This window comes from Labeo rohita, chromosome 15 (genome assembly GCF_022985175.1).
Source record: "Labeo rohita strain BAU-BD-2019 chromosome 15, IGBB_LRoh.1.0, whole genome shotgun sequence".
NCBI classification, from domain to species: domain Eukaryota; kingdom Metazoa; phylum Chordata; class Actinopteri; order Cypriniformes; family Cyprinidae; genus Labeo; species Labeo rohita.
This window is the reverse complement of record NC_066883.1, coordinates 12609858-12634267: the sequence shown is the minus strand read 5'-3', so window position 1 is coordinate 12634267 and position 24410 is coordinate 12609858. Positions and strand designations below refer to the sequence as shown.

The window sequence follows — 24410 nt, the reverse complement described above, 5'->3', positions numbered from 1 at the left end:
AACTGACGTGTAGGTCATGCGACGATAACAACATGATGAATGGCGTATGTCCAGATTACCTTCCTATGGTACGTTCTTGGGGTCGACCGATATGTTTTTCAGGGTCAATGCCGATACTGATTATTACAGATCAAGTAGACGGATAACCAATATTTAGAACCCATATACATGTCAGGTGTAAAAATGAATGTCAAAATTAAGAATAACAAGGGTTCTGAAAAAAACCTCTTTAAATGCCTTTAAATTATTTTAGCGGCAAATCGGTTTTGAAAATAAGGCCAATAATTGGTCAATCCCTAGTACATTGTAAAAAATAAAAAACACAATTTGTTGAGTCAGCTTAATATAATTTGTTACCCTGCTGCCTTAAAATTTTAAGTTCAGTCAACTAAAATAAGTTTAGTCAACTTGAAATGTTAAGTTGTACTAAGTAACAACTTAGATATTTGTGTTTGCTAAACATAACAGATGGGTAAGTAACCCAGCTGCCTTAAAATTTTAAGTTGATTCAACTCAAATATCTAAGTTGTCACTTAGTATAATTTAACATTTCAAGTTGAATAAACTTTTCGAGTTGACTGAACTTAAAATTTTAAGGCAGCCAGGTTACAAATTATTTTAAGTTGACTCAACAAATTGTTTTTCATAGGGTACGTTCAAGTCATGTAGAAATATTCATTGCATTAATACATATTTTTTTTGTATATGGAAAACTGTATATTTATGAGTTGAACACACAAGAACACCACCACAAACTCATAATTATGAGTGGGAAACTTAAAACATTTTTAATCCCAGTGTTTCAGATTTTAAGATCTAATAAAATGTGATGGACTCCGCAAATATAATATAACAACTGGATTTAAAGCTCTACAAAAATTAATAAAAATGTAAAAAACATTAAAGCTGCAAGCAGCATTGAAAGGGCCCTTGCATCCAGGTGTGGTGCATCTGTGTGTTCGTCTTCAGTGTCTCTGGCCTCTGTTAACGGATGTTTAAAGAGATCGTAATATTTCCATACACATGACATTTTAAAAAACAATTGCAGTTCGTGTGCAAGCCCGGAACAGAGATCGCTTGAAATATGTCCGGTCAATCTTTGCGTCTGTACTCCACTGTTTAAATTAAATATGGATTTATCATTGTTAAAGCTACAAAGCTAATCATCAAGACAAGTATTTTGACATACTTTTGTAGGCTATTTGTCCATCAGAGACACTTTTAAATTGACAAGGCTTAAAAACATGTGCAAATGATAAACTTTCGTGACGACGCAGCAGTGGCCCAATCGGGCCAGTGACAAATTCGCCAACTGTCCTGAGCGTCTTTCATGCTGGCCCCGGGCCATCGGGCACTCCTTATTGTTGAGCCCTGAACATATCAAAGTCATTCATATGTAGGGTTGCAAAAAAGTGGAAAATTTCCAGTAAATTTCAGAAACATTCCAGAAATTTTGAAAACTTTCCAGGATTTTTTGGAATCTTCCAGATATTTTTGGAAAGTTTCCAGAAATGTTCCACCCCTTCTTTTTTCAGTCATTAAATCTCTATGAGGAGTTTGTTAGAGCGTAAAACGTCACTTCCTGTTGCCAGAAGGTGGCGCTATGGCTATAACTGAATATGGGCATGGCCATGTGTTCAGGACAGGACATTTATCAAACTTGTGAAGTTTGAAGCAGATTGGACATTGTATTGCTTTCTTTTTCGGGGTGAAACATCAACATTTTTCAGGCCGCCATGGACACGTCCTTTAACAAAAACTCAAGATCTTCACAATTTAACATTACAAAGGGGTTTAGATTACACTCACCAAATTTGGTGTTGATCTGTTTAAATCTCTAGGATCTCCCACAAAACTGAAAACAATTCAAAATAGCAGACTTCGGGTTTCAGACTTCGTACCAAAGGACTTTTTTTGTTGGTATTGGCATGTGAATTTCATATATGTTATGTGAAACATAACTTAAGGGGCACATCATTTAAATTTTTTAGATGGCGCTATCAAGCCATTTTGCCACACCCACTTCTGAAACCCATATCAGACGTAAATTTTGACCACTTTCGGCGCGTGTGCAGTTTCCTAAGTTTTTGAGCATGTTAGGCCCTCAAAAACGCAATACATTTTGGAGAAGTAGAAGAATCTAAGCAGTTCCAATAAAGTGCTCAGGCCCTAAATATGCATTCTTTATTCATCATATTGTAGAAATATTAACCATCTTTTTGAATTTTTTTGTAGAAAAGGTACAAGGCCATCTCGCACAGACCAAAGTGACCTGAACTTACTTGTAGGAACAGCACACACATTCATACTATATAGAACATTTTTTTAACTGTCATGAATAATTTAATTTTGTTTACATCACTGTATCACTATTTTCTAGTTTATCACTGTAAAGCTGCTTTGAAACAATCTGTATTGTATAAAGCGCTTTATAAATAAAGGTAACCTGACTTGACTTGAGAGTATGCGATTCAGGACGCAGCCTAGGAAACTAAAGCAGAATTGCAGATCACAAAGGTCACACCCAAAGAACATCCAGGAACTTCATCGCCATGGACACTATTCTTTAAAACAATGTGACAGGCCATTGTTGCAAAGTGCTATAGCGGGCGATTCAAAACTCTCTGACAAAAGATAGCTGCCCGCTGTAGAAGCTATGTTTCCAACCCCCTCTCAAAACCCATGGCAATGTGTTTATTTCTCCTGAACGCAAATGAATCTTCTAATCTGAGTCATTTTCTTATCGATTCCAGCACATCTAAACTCTACTGGGGGTTTCTGGGGTAATTTGCAACCATGTTTAATGCAGCATTTCTTGCCCCAGAGAGACTCTAGTTGTTGCCCACTATCTAATGCCTCATGTCAAATAACAAAGGGGGGGGAGTGTTAGGAGCAGATTTCCTCATGGAAATTCGGATACTCATTAGAAAATGCCAGTTTCCTTTCCTTGTAATCCAGCCTCAAACAAGGCAGCGATTCAGAGCAGAAGTGGTGTAATCTAGGGAACGCATGCTAAACCGGCTATAATTAGCACTTTACTTTATCAAACACAACCCAATTCTCAACTCAATTCATGCTCACTTTTTCCCTCACATCAAACAAAGGCCTACTCAAAAAGCATTCAGGGTTTGATTCTTGCGGCAAATTGCCTCAAAACAATGACTGCCTGCGTTATGTCTTTAAAGAAACATAACAATCCTGTGGAAACTAAGACTGTGTCACAGTGGCGTAGCTAGTCAGTGCTTGTAGTTGCCACATCTGAACCATCTGCTTGATTTTCCACACAAACACAAAGATTCTGCAGCCTAAATAAAGCTCAGATTCCTCTAAAACAGCAGACATCTGAACCAAATACTGTTTATGATAAACAATCTAAGGATATAATTAACACAAGGACATTGACGGTATTATGACTAATTTTTTACATTACGAAGCGGAACTTGACTGTACAAAACTCACTACTAGCATGCTAGGGTGTTGAGGTAGGTTGCGATGTAGTGAAACTTCAGCAACCCAAAGAAATCGACCCAAAAAACAAACAAAATTCACAGGGACAAAATTATTGACCAAAACAGTTATGCTCCTCCGGTGACACATTTTGACTATATCAGTGTCTATATGGATGAGCCACAATTGGTAAACAAAGCAGCAGTGTGGACCAGTGGTCGACCGATATGTGTCATTTTTTAAATATCGGCATTAGCAGATAAGTTTTTCTGTTTGGCCAATATGTTTGAGATTTTGATTTTGACGGTGTGCAATTATTTTTAATATAATTCATTTTCAAATTATTTATTACAAACATTAATTAAACTTCATAAACATTCTAATTACAATTATAAATTATAATAAAAAAAAGATATACATATAAAGATATACATACATATATATGTATGTATGTGTATATATATATATATATATATATATTATATTATATTTTATATATATATATAAAATATAATATAATATAATATAATATAATATAATATAATATAATATAATATATTATATTATATATATATGCTTTATATTGGTGACCCTGCTCTCTAAGATTTCGACATCAGCGGTCAAAAAACAAAAAAACAAAAAAAAAAAAACATGATAGAGCAGCAAAACATACAATTTGTAAAATAAGCAAAAAAACTACACTATGAACAGCATACTGAGCTCAATTACTCAATGACCTAAATTTAATTACCAAGTTCAGTTTACATTTTTGGTTTAATAAAAAAAAAAAAACTTTCAAATTTCATTAAATTTCATTTTTGTGCATAATTATTGCTACTCAAGTGTTCAGAATGGTTGTTAGCAAGTTATTGGATTGTTTTGGGCAGTGACAGGAAAAATTAGTTAAGCTAAGGCAAAAGTAACTTTCTACATTTAAACTATGTTGAATCATCATGTTCTGCATGCCCATTTGAAGTGTGGGAAGTGTGTCTAAGCTTTTGACTGGTACTGTTCTATAATATTCACAAAGAATATCAGCCGATATATCGATATCGGACGTTTTTACACCCATATCGGTTGGGCTCAAAATCATATTGTATGTTCTGGGGGGGGAGTGGGGGGGTCGACCAATGTGTGTTTTTCAGGGCAATGCCAATAGCGATTATTACATATCAAGTAGACCGATAACCAATATTTTGAACCAATATATATGTCTGGCGTAAAAATGAAGAAAAATGTTAAAATTAAAAATAAAAAGGGCTCTGACAAAAACTCTCTTTAAATGCTTTTAAATAATTTAATTGGAAAATATCAGTTTTGAAAATGACCGATAACCATAAAAATGCTTAATATCGGTGCCGATAATCGGCCGAACCCAGCTACATTTAAGTCGTGTTTTGGGCAGTGACAGGAAAAATTAGCTAAGCTAAAAGAAAGCTTAACTCAAAGAAAGTACTTCGCAAAAGTAACTTTCTACATTTCATATTGTATGTTCTAGGGGGTCGATCAATATGCGTTTTCAGGGCGATGCCAATACCGATTATTACAGATCAAGTAGCCAATATTTTGAACCAATATATATGTCTGGTGCAAAAACGATGAATCTCAAGATGAATCTCAAAATTAAGAATAACAAACTTTTAAATTCTTATACTGGAAAAATTGTTTTTTAAATTACCGATAACAATAAAAATGCTTAATATCGGTGCCGATAATCAGTCGACTTCTACTACATTCAAGTCGTGTTTTAGGCAGTGACAGGACAAATTAGCTAAGCTAAGTTAAAAAAAAAAAAAAAACCTTACCCTAAAGAATGTTTTTGGTAAAAGCAACTTCCTACATTTAAACAACTTTATTGTGTTCATAAATATGAAAATAAAGTGATTCATTGAAAACAACTGTCTGAAAGAACCACAAAATGATTCATTCTCAAATCAGACATTGACAAATATCATGGTTAAACTATGGTTAGTGTATCAAAACCATGGTTATTTTGTGGTTACCAAGGTTTTTGGTTTTATTTGTAGGAAAACCATGGTTAATTTTCATAAGGGTAATTCTTGTTATAAACAGCTGACAGAAAACGCCCAAAGCACGACTTGATTTTCTAAATATTGCTTTGTAAAATGAAAACTCTCACATTAAATTAGTTACTAAAATAATTTAACACTTAATTACTAAAATAGATTTGCTACTAAAAACCTGCATTATTTTATTTAAAACTAGCATTGCATTTGCAGCAACTTTCTACACCCAATACTGTTTCAAGGGTGGTTGCTAAGGCTAGAGGTTTGTTTAAATCCCAACCCTATGAGTATGAGCAATAGTGATAGTGATGCTTGCCTTAGCAAGCACAACTAATTATTCAGTCGTGACATGCTGAATTCAAGGAGAAAATGGAACTGGGAAAATAAATGAGAAGGATTAAATTACCAATCACCCTTTCTACAATGTTTGGCAAATGGACAGGTCTTACGGGCCAGACATTTGGCAGATGAACAGTGGCTAACGCTGAAGGCACAGCAAAAGGGCTCAGATAGATCACAGACGCTTCTGTTCGTGCAAATCACACATATATTAGCAAAGGTGGAAAGCATTTAGACGGTGTGCTTGTCCAGCAAATGTCCCTATTAATACTAATGTCAAGTACAAATGACTAAATACCACGCTTATTACAGCCAAATCTACCGCTGCGGCTCTAAAAGAGCACACACGTTGTCTGGAGTGGACTGCATAGATGACTGTTGACTGGCTCACGTCAGCTGAAATACATATGCGAGATAAGGTGAACTGGCTGAGGAATGAAAGATTAAACTCTCATAAGCCCATGACGTTTATCAAGTGTTTCCATCAGCCAGCTCAAAATGTTTGTGAATTTTTGGGAATGCAAAGCCACTCATACAGCAGATTGCAATCGCATCTCTCCGAGTTCTGTCTACCTGTTCAAAGTTACGGAGACAAGACACAACAACAAATCACTATGGTTTCTGCACTGAAGCAGTCATAAGGGTAACACACCCAAACATGATAACTTGGTCATCATTTACACACACTCATGTTATTCTTGTGTGGAGCACAAAAACAGCCATCTAGCAGAACGTCCAGGCTGCTCATTTCCATACAATGAAAATATGTAACCATACAGGTTTGAAACAACATGAGATCTACTTCCTTAAAAACACTCAACGTAAAACCAGCCACAACCTAAACTATTAACCTTTACTCAGAGCGAATGCAATGGAAGAAGAAACATGGCAGCTGTGCTTGAAGCCTGACGAGTTTGATTACACTGAATCCTCCTGCATTCTTCACATTTCAGCTAAGGGGCTCTGAGGGGTCGTGGGGTCTGCGTTCAGAAATGAAAGATCATAGGAAAGAGCACACACTTCATATGAACAATTTAGAGTCTATAAACTTTTGGCTTTGTAACAGGAGCACAGTACAAGAAGTATGAGATTTATTAAGCATGTAGAGGAACACAAGCACATGCCATCCAAATACACGGTTGCTATGTTTTAGAGGAATGTACCTCCAGCGAGCCAACCAAATGAGAATAAACTGCCACTTCTGAAGAACAGAAGGCACTCGCAAGTGATATTTACTCACAAGAAACCAGGTAAATGAACAGAATGTCTCATTTAATCTTTAAAGGTTTAGTTCACCCAAAAATAAAAATTGCAATTCACTCGCTGTAACGTCAATCCAAACCTGTAAGACTGACTTTCTTCTGAAGAACACAAAAAGATGCTACTTTAAAGAATCTTAGGGTCCAAACAACATTGGACGCCATTGGTTTTCATTTCAAACTTAAGAGAAAGCACAACTATTTGGTGATCTTGGTTTTATATGAATTTGTACAATGTGATTTTTATCATATGTTTGATTTTTTTCAGAAAAAAGCACGAGGACCCAACCCTACATCTAACTGTCAGTGGGGCACAAACAGCTTGAAAACGTAAAAATGAGATTCAGATTCAAACAAATTAGTCACTAAATCGCCAAAATGTAAAATAAATACAATTTGGAGTGGATTGAGGGAAGAAAGTCAGGTTTGGAATGACATGATGGTGAGTAATTGATGACAGCATTTTAATTTTAGGGTGAAGTATCTCTTTAAACATCCTGTGAAAGTGCCAAATAATAAGTGAAATGAGTCTTTCGGCTTTTCAATACTCAGATGGGAAATTCGCCTCAGAGTTTGGCTGAACAGACATTCCAACCCTTATCGTTCATTCCTGATTTGATGAACTTTCATCTGCATGACTTTATCTGAGGAATACAGACTCATTTTTACTCAATCAAGCATCGTCAACAAATTCCTCACCGTCTGACTTGCGTGCTCACTGATATTCTTGTGTACCTTCCAAGCTACATCAAGTCTTCCCTGAAGAAATATCAGTCCGATCCAATTGATATTACGTTGTCAAAGGGGTTTAAAAATGATGTCGCTGAATGCAAGAAGTCAACACATCACTAAAAGACTTCAGCTAAGGACTACATTCTAATCTATTACACATGTGACAGTTTAATTGTCATCAAGCACACTTTTGGAATTTGGAAATTGATTTTGAATTTTTAAATTAACCTGGACTGTGCAGGGCAGGAATTTATGACAGTTACATAATAACTAATCTGAAAACGATTTGTAAGTGTATCAAGAGTGCCGATAGTTCAAGATATTAGCCAAGTCAAATAATAGGCTACTTATTAACAGGATATTATTTAGTAATTCTGACATCTATAAATAGAGCAAACAGCATTATTTTAGACAACACTAATTTAAATTCACTAAGAAATATCTGAAATATAAAAATTACTACTTCTGTATAATCTCCAAGCATTGAATATTTGCCAATTAATGGCTTATCACTATGGAATTTGCTATTGCAAAACACTGTAACATCTGGGATCTGAAAACCCAGGGGTCTGAGTGGGTTGTATCCTCAATTTGCTCTAACTTCAGCCCACCGTGATATACACGACATAACAGATTCACACTGCTTTTTACAAAAAGTTCAATATATGCAAACAGCTACTCTGGTCATATTGAACTTCCGTGCAATAATAGGTCAGGAACGGACCTCTAACCAGTTCCCCAGCCTGTTCTGAACGTAGAGGGAGTAGGTCACTACCAGCTGTTTTTTGGAACGTCACCAGCCAGAGGATTATTCAACCGAACTCAAACCTTCCTAAACAAACTGTATATTTTTTTTCTCTCTGTAAGACAAAATGTTTATTTAGGACCAAAGCAAAAAAAAAAAAAAAAAAAAAAAAAGGACTATACTGCTTTGCGTCAAGAACAATGATCCAAAAAAAAAAAAAAAAAAAAAAAAAAAACACTCAAGATTAATAATAACCATTATATTTTATTATTTTAGATAAGGCTTCATTCTGAAAAAAGTAAGTAAATCATTTATTTTATGAAAATACTTGACATTTACTATTACAGTCATTTTAGACAATATGAATTCTATTTCATAACATAAAATAAAAGTGATTATTATTAAAAAAAAAAAAAGTATATAAATCGGAATGTATCAGAATGTTTCAGTGCAAAAGGTTAATTAAAAAAACCCTCCTCTTCTCTTCAAAAAGCTTAGCTAAATGATGTTGCAAAAATTTCTGTGGACAAGCAAAATTTGTAGGATATTCTGAATAAGTGACTCAAAATTCAGTTTGATCGTCCGGAATTTTGGCGTAATCTAGTTATGGCATTCATGCGAATGTTTATAGGAGTCTTACATAAACAGAATGTGATCAAACTCTAAATACTGTTGTGCATGTAAGCACAGTCTATGTATCAGATCTGAGTCAAAGCGTCAGTGCTTTATTTGGGTGATGCCAGACAATCGTTCACCCATTTCCATCTCAGTTTACAGAAAAACCCATCAATGATTACGCTTTATAATAAACCAATTTACCAGAACTGATTCTAAAAGATTTAAAGCATAAAGACCGCTCCGAAAGCTTTCATTTGCAACATACTGGCTGACAGCTGTAAGGCTGTGTATGAGAGAACTGATATGAGAACACGTTTAAACGCAAAGAAACTCCAGATCTGGACTGGAATATTAAGAAAATATCACACGGAAAGCAGTTTTAGTTCAATGTGATAACAAACCTAGACACGGCCCTCTAGTTTCCCCAACACAAGGATAAATAAAGTTTGTATAGCCGCAAAGCAATTTGCTTACAGGATCCCATGGAATTAGAAAATGTAGATGAAGGAAAAGAAAAAGACTGGTGCATACCACAGCATGCCTCCCCTCTCTCTTCTCTTTCACTCCTTTATCTGCAGCAGCAGTGACCGGCTGAGAAATTCATCAAGATGAGGAATAACAATAATAATAGTCCAGCAGTAGTCCCATAAAGATCGGCGTTTCCCTTCTGCAGCTGTCCGATCGCAACGCAATCTCTTCTTTCAATGACTGATCGTATTCTGAAAGTTTTCAACAACCTGATTTGTGGCTGTCTTCGCAAATGCAGCACAAAAGACAAAACGCATCGAGGAAAAAGCAGACTGGAATATCAGATCACTGTTTCTTGTTGGAAAGGAGGGGGCGTTGAAGGAGAGAGAGGGAAAAACAGCTTTGTATCGTTGTGTCTTCCCTTGGGTTCACCACGTTGTTTTTGAGCACTTATAATTTCCTTTGTTGTGTCCAAAACATCTCGAGTTGTCCATGTTTGTCAGGCGTTTCAGCCGTCAACACGCGGTCTGTGCGGAACAGCGCAAGTCTCCGGCGGAAAAAAGGACTTCTCCCAGCATAAAGGCGAAATTCAGTGACGGTGCGTGTGTGAATGTGTGCGTTAATGTGTTTTTTCAGCTTCCCAATAATGGCGGCCCTTCTCCCGTTCTCGGTCTCTCCTCCCTCCTCTGTAGTCTCGCGCACGGACACAATTACCGCACACACACACACGCTCACACACACAGTAATTATTATAACGCAAGCATACGTAATCTAAAGGTGCTGGCATCCGGTGGAATCAGGGTTGGTGTTATTATTGCTGTTTTTTCTGATCAAAACAAATAATACCCTAGTTAGTAACAAACATTGTCCATATGTAGAGGAGAGGATGGAGGGGCTCAATCTCAGCAACTATAAGGTTTTGAGTCAAAAGTCCAGTTAATGTGTGGTTTGTTTATATGTTGGATTACAAAATTAAATAATAAATTTAGTTAAAATTTAAAATAATTAAAAAAAGCATTTTTCTAATGATGCATTTTTCTTTGTTGTGTTCCTGAGAACACAGGTATTTTTCATAAAAACTGAGCAAGTTGGTAATATTATAATTTATTAAATTAAGCTAAACTAAACTTAAAAAGGGTAAATAAATAATAATGTCAAACATAAAATAAATATAAATATTAGATAAAAAAAAATAGATGAAAAAAAAAACTAAGTTTAAGTTGAAGCACTAAAATGACTAACTTATATAAAATATAATAAACTAAATCTAAAATCTAAAAAGAAATAATTAGAAGGAACAAAAAGGAATAACAATGACTAAAGCACATACCAAATTTATTCAATTTAAGTACTAACTCAACTATAAATGTTTTTAATACCTTTTGATAAAAACTATAATGGTATATATATATATATATATATATATATATATATATATATATATATATATATATATATATATATATATATATATTTACCATTGAGTCAGAAATCCAGTTAGCCTAAAATAAAAAAATAAAATATATAATAAATACAAATATTAGATTAAAAAATAGATGAAAAGTTTAATTTGAAGCACTAAAATCTAAAATTACTAACTGGAAATAAAATGCAATAAATAAACTAAATCTAAAAAGAAATAATTAGAAGGAACAAAAACTTATATATATATATATATATATATATATAATATAATATAAATATTAGATTAAAAAAAAAGTTGAAGTTGAAGCACTAAAATTACTAACTGGAAATAAAATATATATATATATATATATATATATATATATATATATATATAACTGTAAGCAATATGTACAGCAGCAGTTAGCCTACAAAAAATGTGTGGTTAGTTTATATGTTGGATTAAAAAATTAAACTATATATATATATATATATATATATATATATATATAAAAGTTTAAATATTTTTTTTGTACAAAAATATCTAATTAGTTTTTTCTAATTAATTTTTTAATTTTTTTTTTTACTGTGTTACCAGGACAAGGGTATTTTTCATAAAAATCGTTGTCACCATGGTAATATTATCATTTAATAAAACTAAACTAAACAATTAAAATGAAGCTGAAATAAAATACAATAAAATATAAATAAATATAAATATTAAAAAAATACTAATAATTAAAAAAAATAGATAAAAATGTAAAAAAAAAAAAGTTGAAGCACTAAAATTACTGACTGGACATAAAATAAAATATATATAATAAATAAAAACTAAAGCTAAAACTAAATTAAAATAAGTTAAATCTAAAAATAAGTAATTAAAAGAACAAAACCTATAATATTACTAAATACAAAAATTATTAAATTTAAATATTAATTTAACTATAAAAACGATTAAATTTTGATTTTGATAAAAACTATAATAGAGGATGGCAGAGTTACAACAAGGTCTCAATCACAGCAACTATATGGTTTTGAGTCAAAAGTCCAGTTAGCCTACAAAAATGTATGGTTTGTTTATATTGAATTATAAAATTAATAATAACCAAATATTTTTTTTTATTAAATAATGTTTAAAAATATTATTAATATTATAAACTAAAAAAAAAAGTTAATTAAAATGAAGCTGAAATAAAATAAAATTAAATTTAAATATTAGATGAAAAACATTTAAAAAATGACTGAAGTAAATTTAAGTTAAAGCACTAAATAAAAATAAATTAAATCTTAAAAAAGAAATATTTAAAAGAAAACTAATAACAATGACTAAAGCACATACCAAAATTAATTATTAAAAAAAAGAAAATATAAAAATATTCTGAAATATCTAGATTTTGATAAAAACTATAATAGTATAGAAATATTATATAAATAGCACTAAACTATAATACTAGGCTAAACTATACTATAATAATACTAATACTGTCACATGGTTGGACACATTACATTGTTTAAAATGAATTACAACTACATTACAACGAAATGAATAAAAAATGAATAAAAACTTGAAAAGCCTATCCACCTTATTCTTAAACACGTAAGTAAGCTAATGGGCAAAACTTCCAGTTCATTAGCCGCCATATGGAAAAAACGAGAAGAATAACAACATGCAATAAACGCTAAAACTGTGCACTACAAATCAGTGTGTTTGTAGTTAAGATAATACATTAAAATAATATGGTAAGACACATGTATTTGCAATATCAAGCAGCAAAACAAGCTGCTTTGTACAGCTAAAAATAGCTGAGCGCAGATGAGACCGGAAGCCAGACCTATATATACAAATGTCATTAAAATAAGGTGGATAATATGCTGTTTAATGGCAGGTTCCATAGTGACAGCTTACCCCAATGGTGCGCCAATAAAACGTAATATACAAAAATGTGACAACTGACAACTTTTCTGTGACATTTTCAATTAATGATTCACCCCATAATACATTATAATATAATTTTCCATGACTTTCCCATATGTTATTCTGAATTTTTCATATCTTTTGTTATAATCCTATTTTTTAATAATGCAGTTTTAAACTCTATTCTCAAGGATATAAAATATAGATTTGTTTCCACATACTAGCAATTGCTTTCAGCGTTTGCTCTCCACCATCTCCACCATTTCCATCTCACCATCATGTTATGAGTGCAATTAGAGAGAGTCACTTGGGGGTATAAGTTTAATAAAAAGTTCTCATGCTTTCTGTTTTTATCTATAAATAGGCCCACAAAACTATATATGCAGAAACAGAAGCTAAATCAAGTTATTTGCAGTCAGTCATAACAGTATTTATCATGACACATAGTTAAAAAAAATAAAAAAATAAATCAGCAGCCTTTCACAACAAACTGCTTTTGGTGAAGTGAAGAAACTGCGAAGGTCTCTGCTCCCACCTCTAGACTGCAGCTGAAATATTTCTAAGTCCCAAGGGCCACCACATTCTTCGCTCTCACAGTTGTGCAATCTCTTAACAATCAGAGCCCCAACCCCCTTCTGAATATGTGCAGAGACCCTGTCCAAGTTATCTGGACAGTGTTCTGCAGTAGACAAACTTACTAGTCTTAAAAAAGCTGAAGTACAGAACAGAGGTGTGGTGATGTAACACAGATCAGATTCTCCATTCTCCAAAATATGGCCAGAAATGCATGATACATGTTTTCAGACTGAACTCACACTGCAGCGGCCATTGTCCAGATCCTGTTGTTTTTTTTTTTTTTTTTTTTTTTTTTGTTTTTTTTATGTGTATAGTCAAGCTGTTGGCATGAGCCTCACAACAAAGACATAGTAAGGTTACATTCAAGCATTATCACTCATAATGTCTTCTTAAATAAAAGGTAAAATCCAAATATATTTCTTTAAAAGCAAAAATCAAAACGCATTACACTGTTCACAAAAAATAATTTATTAATTTCATATATACAAATATTATACTTATATACATTTTCATTATACAATGTTTGTAAGATATTTATGTTATGCTGGATTAACGTTAATAAAACTGTCATTAATATTGATTTCATGCTTCTAGTATTACTTCTATTATTTCAAATGCGCCCTGGGGTCTATTTCAAAGTATTCTATTAATTATGACGTTTAATACGATAAATATATGCTAAATTAGTAACTAACTTGAGCAAAAGTCCTATCAAACATCCATAATCTTTTAATTTTACATTTAAGTCATGTGCTATCTCTGACAGTTCAACCCCGGTGTAAGATTGTAATTGTAGTGCGGAAGGAACCATTCTCTTGATATCCTTGTATGTTATCAGCTGGCTTACAAAACTACATTACCCATCATTCCTAGCTTCAACGGCCTCTGCTCGCATCCTGTTCGATGAAGATAGCGGGCGGCTATAGAACCTAACCTATATTTCGCTATATTTCGTAAAAAAATCAATTAAACATTGATTGAAATAACTGAGACCAACGTAAACGATTAATACCGAGCACAATGGTAAGTGTAAATGCCTATTTTTGTTTGTTACAATCACTTATTTGTAGTCGTTCGACTGTCTGTTCTTCTCCGCTAACAGGCTAGTGTGATATATGTCGATTATAACACGACCAAGGTCATAAATTAAACTATATAGACGTGTCGTATTGACTGTAATATCCAGAAGAAAAAAAATAATAAGCCTTTCGTTATTCTATTTAGGGTGTGAATGGAAATAACACTGAATGAGGCTAAATGCTTATTGCTAATGTTAGTTATTTGAAGCAAGCTCTGTATAATTTCTCTATTATATACCTGTAATGTGTTTTAATATACATAGCAATACATAATACAATTAGAACGGCAGCTCATGCATCTTAAGCTATTGAAATTGTTTAATGCGTTGTTATTATTCGTACAAAAAAAGCATGTGACGTCCTCTGTGAATGATTTGTGAGAATCTAAAGTTTCCTCCTGATATTCTTGTGCAGATCCGCTTTATCCTCATTCAGAATCGGGCTGGGAAGACCAGGCTGGCCAAGTGGTACATGCAGTTTGATGATGATGAGAAGCAGAAACTGATTGAAGAGGTTCATGCCGTAGTGACAGTCCGTGATGCCAAACACACCAACTTTGTAGAGGTACAACACTTACTTTTAACATGTTATGCTTGCTGTGGTTGCGAGGACAATATAAATTACTTATCATTTGTCCTTGGAATCAAAATGTTTAATTTAAATATGATTATGTTCTTTATAGGATTGGTAAAAACATCATCACACATGTCGTGTTGTTTTGAAGGTCTTGTACAGGAAATGTACAAATCAGTTTGTTTAATAATCAAATCAAGGCATTTATATGTAGTCTTACATGTTATACATTGTTTTCCATTGCAGTTCAGAAACTTCAAGATCATTTACAGGCGATACGCTGGCCTGTACTTCTGCATCTGTGTGGATGTGACAGACAATAACCTGGCTTACCTGGAAGCTATACATAATTTTGTTGAGGTAAATGAAGAGCTAGCTTTAAACAAATAGTTAAACCAAAAATTCAAATTTGCTAAAAATGTACCCACACTTGGGCCATTAAAGATGTAAATGAGATTGCATATTGGATAAATTTAGCATTACTTCACTTGCTCACCAATGGAGCCTTTGCAATGAATGGGTGCCGTCAGAGTGAGATTCAAAACAACTGATAAAAACATCTCAATTCACAAGTAATCCACACAACTCCTAATAAGTAATCCAAAAACATTATTATGACATTGTAAACAGTGCTTGATCGGTGCATATTTCTCTTTTTCACTAGAGAAAGCAAAATAATGGATAGTAGTTTTAAAGGGGTCATCGGATGCAAAGTTCACTTTTTCATGTTGTTTGAACATTAATGTGTGTTGGCAGTGTATGTACACATCTATACACCCTATAATGATAAAAATCCATGCGGTGGTTTTTAATTAATCTGTAAAAATAATATCCCCTTTTTCAAATCGAGCCGTTCTCAGATGCATGTCGGTGTGCCGTCACACCCACAATAGTTGATTGAAATTAGCATCTTACCTCAGATCAGCTGTCACAGTACAGTAACCTTCCTTGTTTCGATGCCGGAGCAGGGATGTAAGTTAGATTGAGCGATTGAGGTGTTGTGTTGCTGGATGTAATAATGAACATAGTGGTCGTCATTTACTCCCGACATCTGAGCCGCTGAAGATGCAGTGGATTACGTTTGTTTGTGAAGGGAATGCGCCTCCCGATCTACATATATCCGCGAATCTTTCGTGATCCAGCTTCACTTACAGCAGAAGTATGTATAAGGGTTTTTTTTATGAATCTTTGCGATCGCCTTTCCTTATAACGTGGTAGTTAGGAAGTTTAGCGGCTAAATGCGGCTAAAGTAAACAGGCTCGTCACTCCACAGAGAGAAGAAAGGGGCGGGGCGAGCAGAGCTCATTTGCATTTAAAGGAACAACCCCTTAGAATGAGATGATTTTTGCAGAGCTCATTTTGAAAAGGTAAAAAGGGTGTTGTTTTACAAAACCATTGAGAATGTTTAATCAAAGTATATTATAGACTTTTCATTAAGACCCTAAAGAATCATATCAACCTTTAAGTAAAAAAAAAAGTGTTAATGGATTTATTACAAACACACACTTAATTCAGACACATTAATTGATTGATTTGAGTCATGTGGATTGCTATCGGATTATTGTGATGTTTTTATCAGTTGTTTGGACTCTCATTCTGACGGCACCCATTCACTGTGAAGCATCCACTAGGGAGCAAGTAAAATAATAATGCTAAATTTCTCCAAATCTGTTAAAGAAATAAACTCTGTTACATTTTGGATGTCATGAGGGTGAGTAAAGAGTAAATTTGAACATGCATATATAGCTGGAATTATTTATATGATACATGATTATCTAATGTGTTCTGCATTCAATTGAGCGGCTAAATGGTGTAATCAGCACGCTTCCTGAGCACTGAATTGATTACACTGCACAGAATCCATAATTAAAAACCTATCTTATATGCGTTTTTATTAAGCGCAAATCAAAATGAGATATGGAGACTCTTAAGGGAAGTGTAGGCTGTTGAAACATCAGCTTTGAAAAGTCAGGAGATTAACTTTAATGAAGGTCTTTAATGTTCAGCATGATAAATGTGCTTTGCATTGGCTTTTAAAAGTGATTGTCTGCTTGTTCTTCCTCAAATAACACAAATATCAGCATAGTCACACTCTTAGTGACTTTAAGAAATACTGTAACATTTGGTCTGGGGATATGTCTTAATATTTACACTGCCCTCCAAAAGTTTGGAAACGCCCTAGAAAAGTGGGGTTTTGGACAATATTGGGATGAATCCTTTTTAATTTGTGATAATTTTGCACTGATAAGGGACAACACAAGCTACGAAAACACGTTTTATTACATAAACATTTTATATATAGAAAAAACGTACATTTTCGATTCATCAAAATTAGCAGCTATTACAGCTCTGCATAATCTGGGCCTAAATTCATTGTATTCTAAACTTAATTGGCAATCAGTTGTTGAAGCTATTAAGGTGTGCTACGTTTAAACCAGTAACCAGGCATCACAGCTGGCAAAGGAGCATGTCTTACTTTGACATGTATATATTGCCATTATTATGTAATCAAAATGAAAATTATTATTGCTGGTTTTCAATGATAATGTCAAGTTACTTTAATGTATTTGCACCAAAAAAACTAAAGTACATCATAAATACAGCAATATTTGTATGCATATTATTTAAAAACATTTAAAATGCTACACAAAGAATATTTTTCAAAGTGATGACACGAAGCATTTGGATTTTTCTCCATATAATGGACTGATATGGTGCCCCAAATGCAGTTGTAAACGATCCCAGCTGTGGAAGAAGGGTCTTATCTAGCGAAACAATCGGTTACTTACATAAAAATAATACAATTTATATACTTTTTAATGTCAAATGTTGGTCTTGTCGTCTTATCCCGACCTCTGTTTTTATTTGGTTTATGACTGTTAGGGTATGTCGAAAAACTCCCATTTCATGTTCTCCCTCAACTTCAAAATCGTCCTATATCACTGTTTTACCTTTTTTGTCAAAGGTGTTTGTTCTTCTTTGCATGTTCACTTTGCAAAGACTGGGTGGGTACTTCTGCAGCGATGTAGGATAATTTTGAAATGATTTTTGAAGTTTAGAGAGAAAATACAGAGTCAGAGTCAGAATACTCTGAGTCAGAATCAGAGTTTTTCGACATGCCCTAACTGTCTTGAGTCAGAATACACAAAGTTCAGGGAGAGCAAGACAAGATGAACGTTTGAGATTAAAAAGTATTTTAATTGTATTTTTTGGAGGTTTACTTCTCCTTTAAATCTGAAATATATACAAGTAAGCAGGCACAAAACTGAACCACTGGCACAGGCTTTGGGGAACTAAATTACTAAATTAAGAAGTGTATTGAAATCTCTAGTAATTTTATCTTGTCAACTAAATAATGAATTTAAGCATATCTCTCAGCCTAACCCTAAACATTTTCTGTCTAAATACATTTTAACATAACACAGATAATTGGAAAATGAGCTATAGTGAGATTTCTCACCAGGTAAATAAGGCAGTGCTGGAGCAGCACTTGAATTGGCGTAATTTTCCGTATCTGAGAGACTAATGGAATGTAGCCGTGAGGGAAACCAGCAGCCAGGAGTTCAAGAACATTGTGACATGGATTCTAGGACTTCCTCTGACCCCCACTGTAAACAACTCCCCCATCATATCCCACATAACTTGAGCCCAAACCAGCCCACTATGCTGAATAACACTGGATTAAAAACAAACAAACTCCTGGGTCACCAACCTAAAACAGTCAACAGCTACCCGTCCCTGATTTTGCTGCTCCTTATTGAGGTGAACGACAGACTGCTGAGCAACATCCTGAGCAGATGTTGCTATGAATGGATTGGAGCTGATCTGTATTTTTCTTTATTTGCAGGTTTTGAATGAGTATTTCCACAATGTGTGTGAATTAGATCTGGTCTTCAATTTCTACAAGGTAAGTGTAGAAGTAAACTAATACTAACACTTTTTTTTAATAATATATATATAAAACAAAATTCTAAACACTTTTTAAAAAAATATGTGTTTATAATTATATATATATATACACACACACACACACACACACACACACACAACCAGTCAAAAGTTTTTGAACAGTAAGATGTTTAATGTTTTTTAAAGAGGTCTCTTGTGTTCACCAAGCCTGCATTTATTTGATCCAAAGTACAGCAAAACCTGTACAAATTTGAAATATTTTTACTTTTTAAAATTACTGTTTTCTATTTTAATATATTTTAAATTGTAATTTATTCCTGTGATGCTAAGCTGAATTTTCAGCATCATTACTCCAGTCTTCAGTGTCACATGATCCTTCAGAAATCATTCTAATATGCTGATTTGCTGCTCAAGAAACATTTATCAATGCTGAAAACAATTGTGCTGCTTAATATTTTTTTGTAGAAATCAATTTTTTTCAGGATTATTTGATGAATGTAAAGTTTGAAAGAACAGTATTTATTTGAAATAGAAATCTTTTGCAACATTACACATTCCCATGTCACGTTTTATCAGTTTAATGCATCCTTGATTTAAAAAAAGAAAGAAATACTGACGTGATTCAACATGACTTGCCTTAACCAGTCAGAGGCAAAGGTAAATGCTTGGTTGCATCTATCCATGGATAGTGTTTTGGATAGTATTTTAAAGAGCCTCACTGGCAGAAAAAGGGCCCAAGCAGCAAAAACTAGTGAGAGAAAAGATGTAATTAGCTCTGTTTCAGCAGCAATGCAGCTCCATGGCAACAGGTATTTTATGCATAATTACAACAGTCATACAATTAAGAACATCCACATCCATTCAGCACGAGAGGGAGGCTGCCGCTGAAGGAAAACCATAAGTAATTATAGGAAAAAAAGTTGCCACAGTTAATTGCATTTGATTTCTGCTCTGCTAATTACCTGATGTATTTTTGATTCCGCCTACTGCGTGAACAGTTCGGCCCACACTAAAAGCCACGCTGATGAGATTTGTTTTTTGTTAACCCTGTAAACAGTACTATATGGAATTATTATTATTATTTTTTAATGGAACAATTTATTGAATGTTTAGACAAAATATGTAAAAATGATCATACTTGATACATCATGCTTTTATGGCTTTGAGGAGAATATGGAGCTCATATTTAAAGGGATAGTTCACCCAAAAATGAAAATGCTGTCGTTAATTACTCGCCATCATGTTCCGTAAGCGGGAAGAAATTCTGTTTACTTGTTAAAAAGTATAAGCTATCAATCAGACAGTGGAATGTAGTAGTAGATTGAGTATGACAGGTTTTTCAGCAAGTTTTGATCATGTTGATAATTCAGAGGCCCTTGTGCATCAAATATTAAACAGTAGGCTTTATAGGGTTATGTTTTTGACTGACCTATTCCTTAAAGGGGTAGTTCACCCAAAAAAGAAAATTGGCATTAATTACTCACCCTCACGTTTTTCCAAACTCGTAACAACTTTGTTCATTTCTGGGGGAACTATCCATTTAAATACTAACTGTGAACTGATAGAAACAAATTTGTTGTTGTGTTTCAGGTGTATACAGTGGTGGACGAGATGTTTCTGGCAGGAGAGATCAGAGAGACCAGCCAGACAAAGGTGCTCAAGCAGCTTCTCATGTTGCAGTCTTTGGAGTAAAGAGCCTGTCAATCAATCAGTCAACCACCATTCCTGCAGGCTCCACCCACCTCCACAGGCTCCGCCCACACGCTCTGCAGCCAAGCCATATTATTTGTGCGTATGGATGTCGTCTTGCTGAAATGCATCCACAAACATTTCACCTTTTCTTTAAATTTCACGTCCACGATGAAGGATGTTGCCATTCTGTTTGAATTTGTAAGTTTACAAAACCTCCCTGGTGATTGACCTAATTATTCTTTGGCAAAGACAGAATTGAATACTTCAGCAATTTTATAGCACAGTAGACTTCAATGTCTCCGACTGGTAACCTCTCCAAGTCCGTTCATTAACACTAACAGATAATAGCATCATGTTGGCCAAATTCTGCCGTGGCACGGAAACGTCGTTCCTGTAACTGCAAAATCCATGGGCTGCACTACTATATATAGCATTGACAAACTTGATTTTATCATTTAAATCCTCCCCAAACTTGTCGAGCTCATTTAATGAAATGAAATATTCAAATCAGATTATATCAAGTCAAAATCTGTGAAAGTTGTTTTGTATTGTGTACATATACCTACATTATATATGCATCTATTTTAAGCGTAACTATATGAACTAACCAGTCATTCCAAGCGTCTAAACACTCTCAGTTTCACCTCGTTGTAATTGCATTGAAGTCTGTTGGTTTTATGAAGAACTCGAGCCAACGATTAGCGAGCGCTTTAGAGAACAAGGCTGAGTGGAAGAATGGAACTCGGGGAAAATGACAAAAGATGGTCTACTTTTAATTTCCCCTTTTGTGGCGGCAGTTCCCTCGCGCCAAGAGCTCTATGGCAACTGCTCAGCCTCGGAACGTTCCATTACAGTTCGATTCATGAGTTACTCTGAGGATCTGTCTTTATTTTGTATGTGAATGTTTTATATTGTATTTCTTTTTGTCTCTTCTGCCCTAGAGTATTCTAGATCTGCCTATTTGTCCCTGTGAGATTGCAGAGTAAAAGTTGATGTATTCTCACGTGTGTGTTGCTGTCAGTGTATATATCCATGAAGGTGAAATAAAGAGAATTAAAACTACTTCGAGTTTGTTGGTTTCTTATAAAGAAGATACTGGGTTGAGCGTCTGTCAGTTAATGTGTTCTGAGAGTCGTTTTTTACATGTATTATACTGCCATCTACCGGATACTGACGATTATGCAAATATATGACGAGGTCATTAGTTACCAGGAATGATGTATTTTGGAGTCTAACTACAAGGGAACGAGCGAATATAAAACTGACATTCGATTAATTCATGATTATGTGTGACCAGTGACTACATAGTAGAGGGAAAAAAATATTTAATTTAACTTATCTAACTTAAGTTAACTTACCGCGTTAAGCATGAGGCATCCAGTCCGTGTATTTTGGAGGGAAAAAAATGTGGGAACGGTTTACTGTTTTGATTAGCTTGACGTGTAAATCTGCTATCGCCATCTTGACATACAATTCATCCACTGAAACGATAATGAATGGGAGGGAAGTGCACAGCGCTGAAATGTTTCGAAAATAATTTTCAGACAGGTAGGCGCAGTCACATACATTAAAAAAACTATCATATAAATCTATATGAGCCATTCTACAGAATTAGTGCAAACTGCTGTCCCACAACAACAAAGACATTTCAAAAAGCATTTAGGTATTTAAATCTTAGATGTTTACTAAGATATTAGTAAGCTTAATATAAAACAATCTAATTGGTACTTTCAATTGGGAGGTGGCTGGCCCGAAACCTAACCCCTAAATTTCAACTTATGAAAATGACATCGAATGACATTTTTTTTATTTTTATTTTTTTTCTAAAGTGATATTTAAATAAATAGATTTTGTATCAGTATAGTATTTCTGTCACTCTCTCATAGTGAGGTCTCTTCATTCTGAGGTAAATGTGTTCAAAAGTCTGAAAGTATGTGTCTAACTTTAAAAAATAAAAATCACCACCGCTATTTTTCTATAATTATGGAGTTATTCCATAACATTTAGTTTTTATGTGTATCACTGTTCAAAACTGTGCTAGCTAACCATGTGCTGATTAGCATATTTGAGCTAGGTTCAAACTAAAATTGTCAGTATGAAACATTTGGTGGTGTCGGTAGTGACATCCTTGTTTTTTTGGGTGTTATCCCATAAAATTGTCACTACCGAAACAGTTACAACCAAAACATTTGGTGATGTTTCGGTTGTGACATCTTTGTTTGTTTTGGGGGTGTTATCTTAAAAAATTATCATTACCGTAACAGTCACGACCGAAACATCATATCGGTAGTGACAAAAGGAAACACATAATCTTTTATTTGGGGGAAATAAACAAAATTGTAGTGCAGTTATGCAAATTTGTTGTATTTTAGTAGTGTTTTAGTATTTGGTAGTATTTGGGTTAAAAACCTGTAATGTGATGTGATATATATATATATATATATATATAAAATGTACACACAAGAAAGATGTAAGCAAAATCTTAACGGTCAATATAACCCTTCTTATTAAATTATATATTACTGTATTTCGGTAGTGACAAATTTGGAAAGAAAACAAATATTTCAAAACCTTCTGAAAATACAATATGAGAATTAACTGCTGAATTACTACAAATAGAAATGTGTACCTTGGATATTCTACAATTTGCATACATACAAAATTTGTGGAAAAAGATTTTTTTTTCTTCCAAGATGTTTCCAACTCTGACTTCGCACCAGTTCTGTAGATTGGCCCACATATACTCTTATCTTAAATCTTTCTTCTCAAAACCAGATTAAGTAGATTGCAGACCATATTTTGAACTAGTCTTTAATGCTCTAAACCAGATTCTGTTGAACTATATGCAACACCCATAGCAATTAGTAACTATTTTACATTTTGGTGGCTAATTTGTATGAAATGTCATTTATATGTTTTAATATAATTTGCTTGTGCCCCACTGAGAGTTAGGTATAGGGGTGGACCTTCATGTTTGCTTTTTTTACATACAGAAATTATGTTTCCATACAAATCACATTATATGAACTCGCCACCTCTTAAAATAGTTACATTTTCTCATGAGACACGATTGGAAGTATTTTAATTTCTTGTGAATGTCACGTTTTATGCATCTGTCACCTTAGAAAGATTATTTGAGAGAGAGAGATTATTGGAATCTAATTTGAATAACATTTGTTATAGAAGACAAAGGTGAAACAGTAACTCGCTCACTGTCACACATTCCCACACAAAACAGAGACCACCGAAAGAAGACATCTTCACATAACATAAAAAACAAGCAAACTTTAATTATAACCTTAATTTTTAAAATGAACAAGCACCCCTCCCCCCAAACACTCCGATAAACAAATTCAATCTTATTTACAGCATAGATGATTCAGATATACAGTTTTATCAATGAACAAATCACACTGGTTACTAAGCAACAACTGGTTTTATGCAGTACTTTGAACTACTCTTCAAATGCACTCCATAGTGATATTTGGTTATGAAATGCTACCAAACTCCACTACATAAGCCAGTGAATTTCTTCTAGCTCAGGCAGTGGAGCTGTTCTAAAGGTGCGGTCACATTAGCGAAATTTCACGGGGATTCAAGATCCACGGGGAAAAGATCAGTGGCATC

The 24410-nt window shown here is 33.9% G+C and overlaps 2 protein-coding genes across 5 annotated transcripts in view; one reads left to right on the top strand and one right to left on the bottom strand.

The window, feature by feature from the left end:
• The window catches only part of arhgap35a (Rho GTPase activating protein 35a), a 107487-nt gene extending 97147 nt beyond the window's left edge, over positions 1-10340 (bottom strand). For all 4 annotated transcript variants that reach the window (XM_051129704.1, XM_051129702.1, XM_051129705.1 and 1 more), the window contains exon 1: positions 9699-10340. The gene's annotated coding sequence lies outside the window, so the exon portion shown is untranslated. The remainder of the gene's footprint in view (positions 1-9698) is intronic.
• Positions 10341-14404: 4064 nt separating this feature from the next.
• On the top strand, positions 14405-21845 carry ap2s1 (adaptor related protein complex 2 subunit sigma 1). The gene is made up of 5 exons (XM_051129708.1): positions 14405-14553; positions 15024-15173; positions 15429-15542; positions 19030-19089; positions 20682-21845. The coding sequence occupies exons 1-5, from the start codon at positions 14551-14553 to the stop codon at positions 20781-20783; spliced, it is 429 nt and encodes a 142-aa protein (XP_050985665.1). The 5' UTR covers positions 14405-14550; the 3' UTR covers positions 20784-21845.
• The last annotated feature ends 2565 nt before the right edge of the window (positions 21846-24410 follow it).

Bases quoted from the DNA above. Each gene is read 5' to 3' on its own strand.
- ap2s1 (XM_051129708.1), top strand. The intron at 15,174-15,428 runs GTACAACACTTA...TTTCCATTGCAG, and splicing joins AACACACCAACTTTGTAGAG to TTCAGAAACTTCAAGATCAT. The intron at 19,090-20,681 runs GTAAGTGTAGAA...GTTGTGTTTCAG, and splicing joins TGGTCTTCAATTTCTACAAG to GTGTATACAGTGGTGGACGA.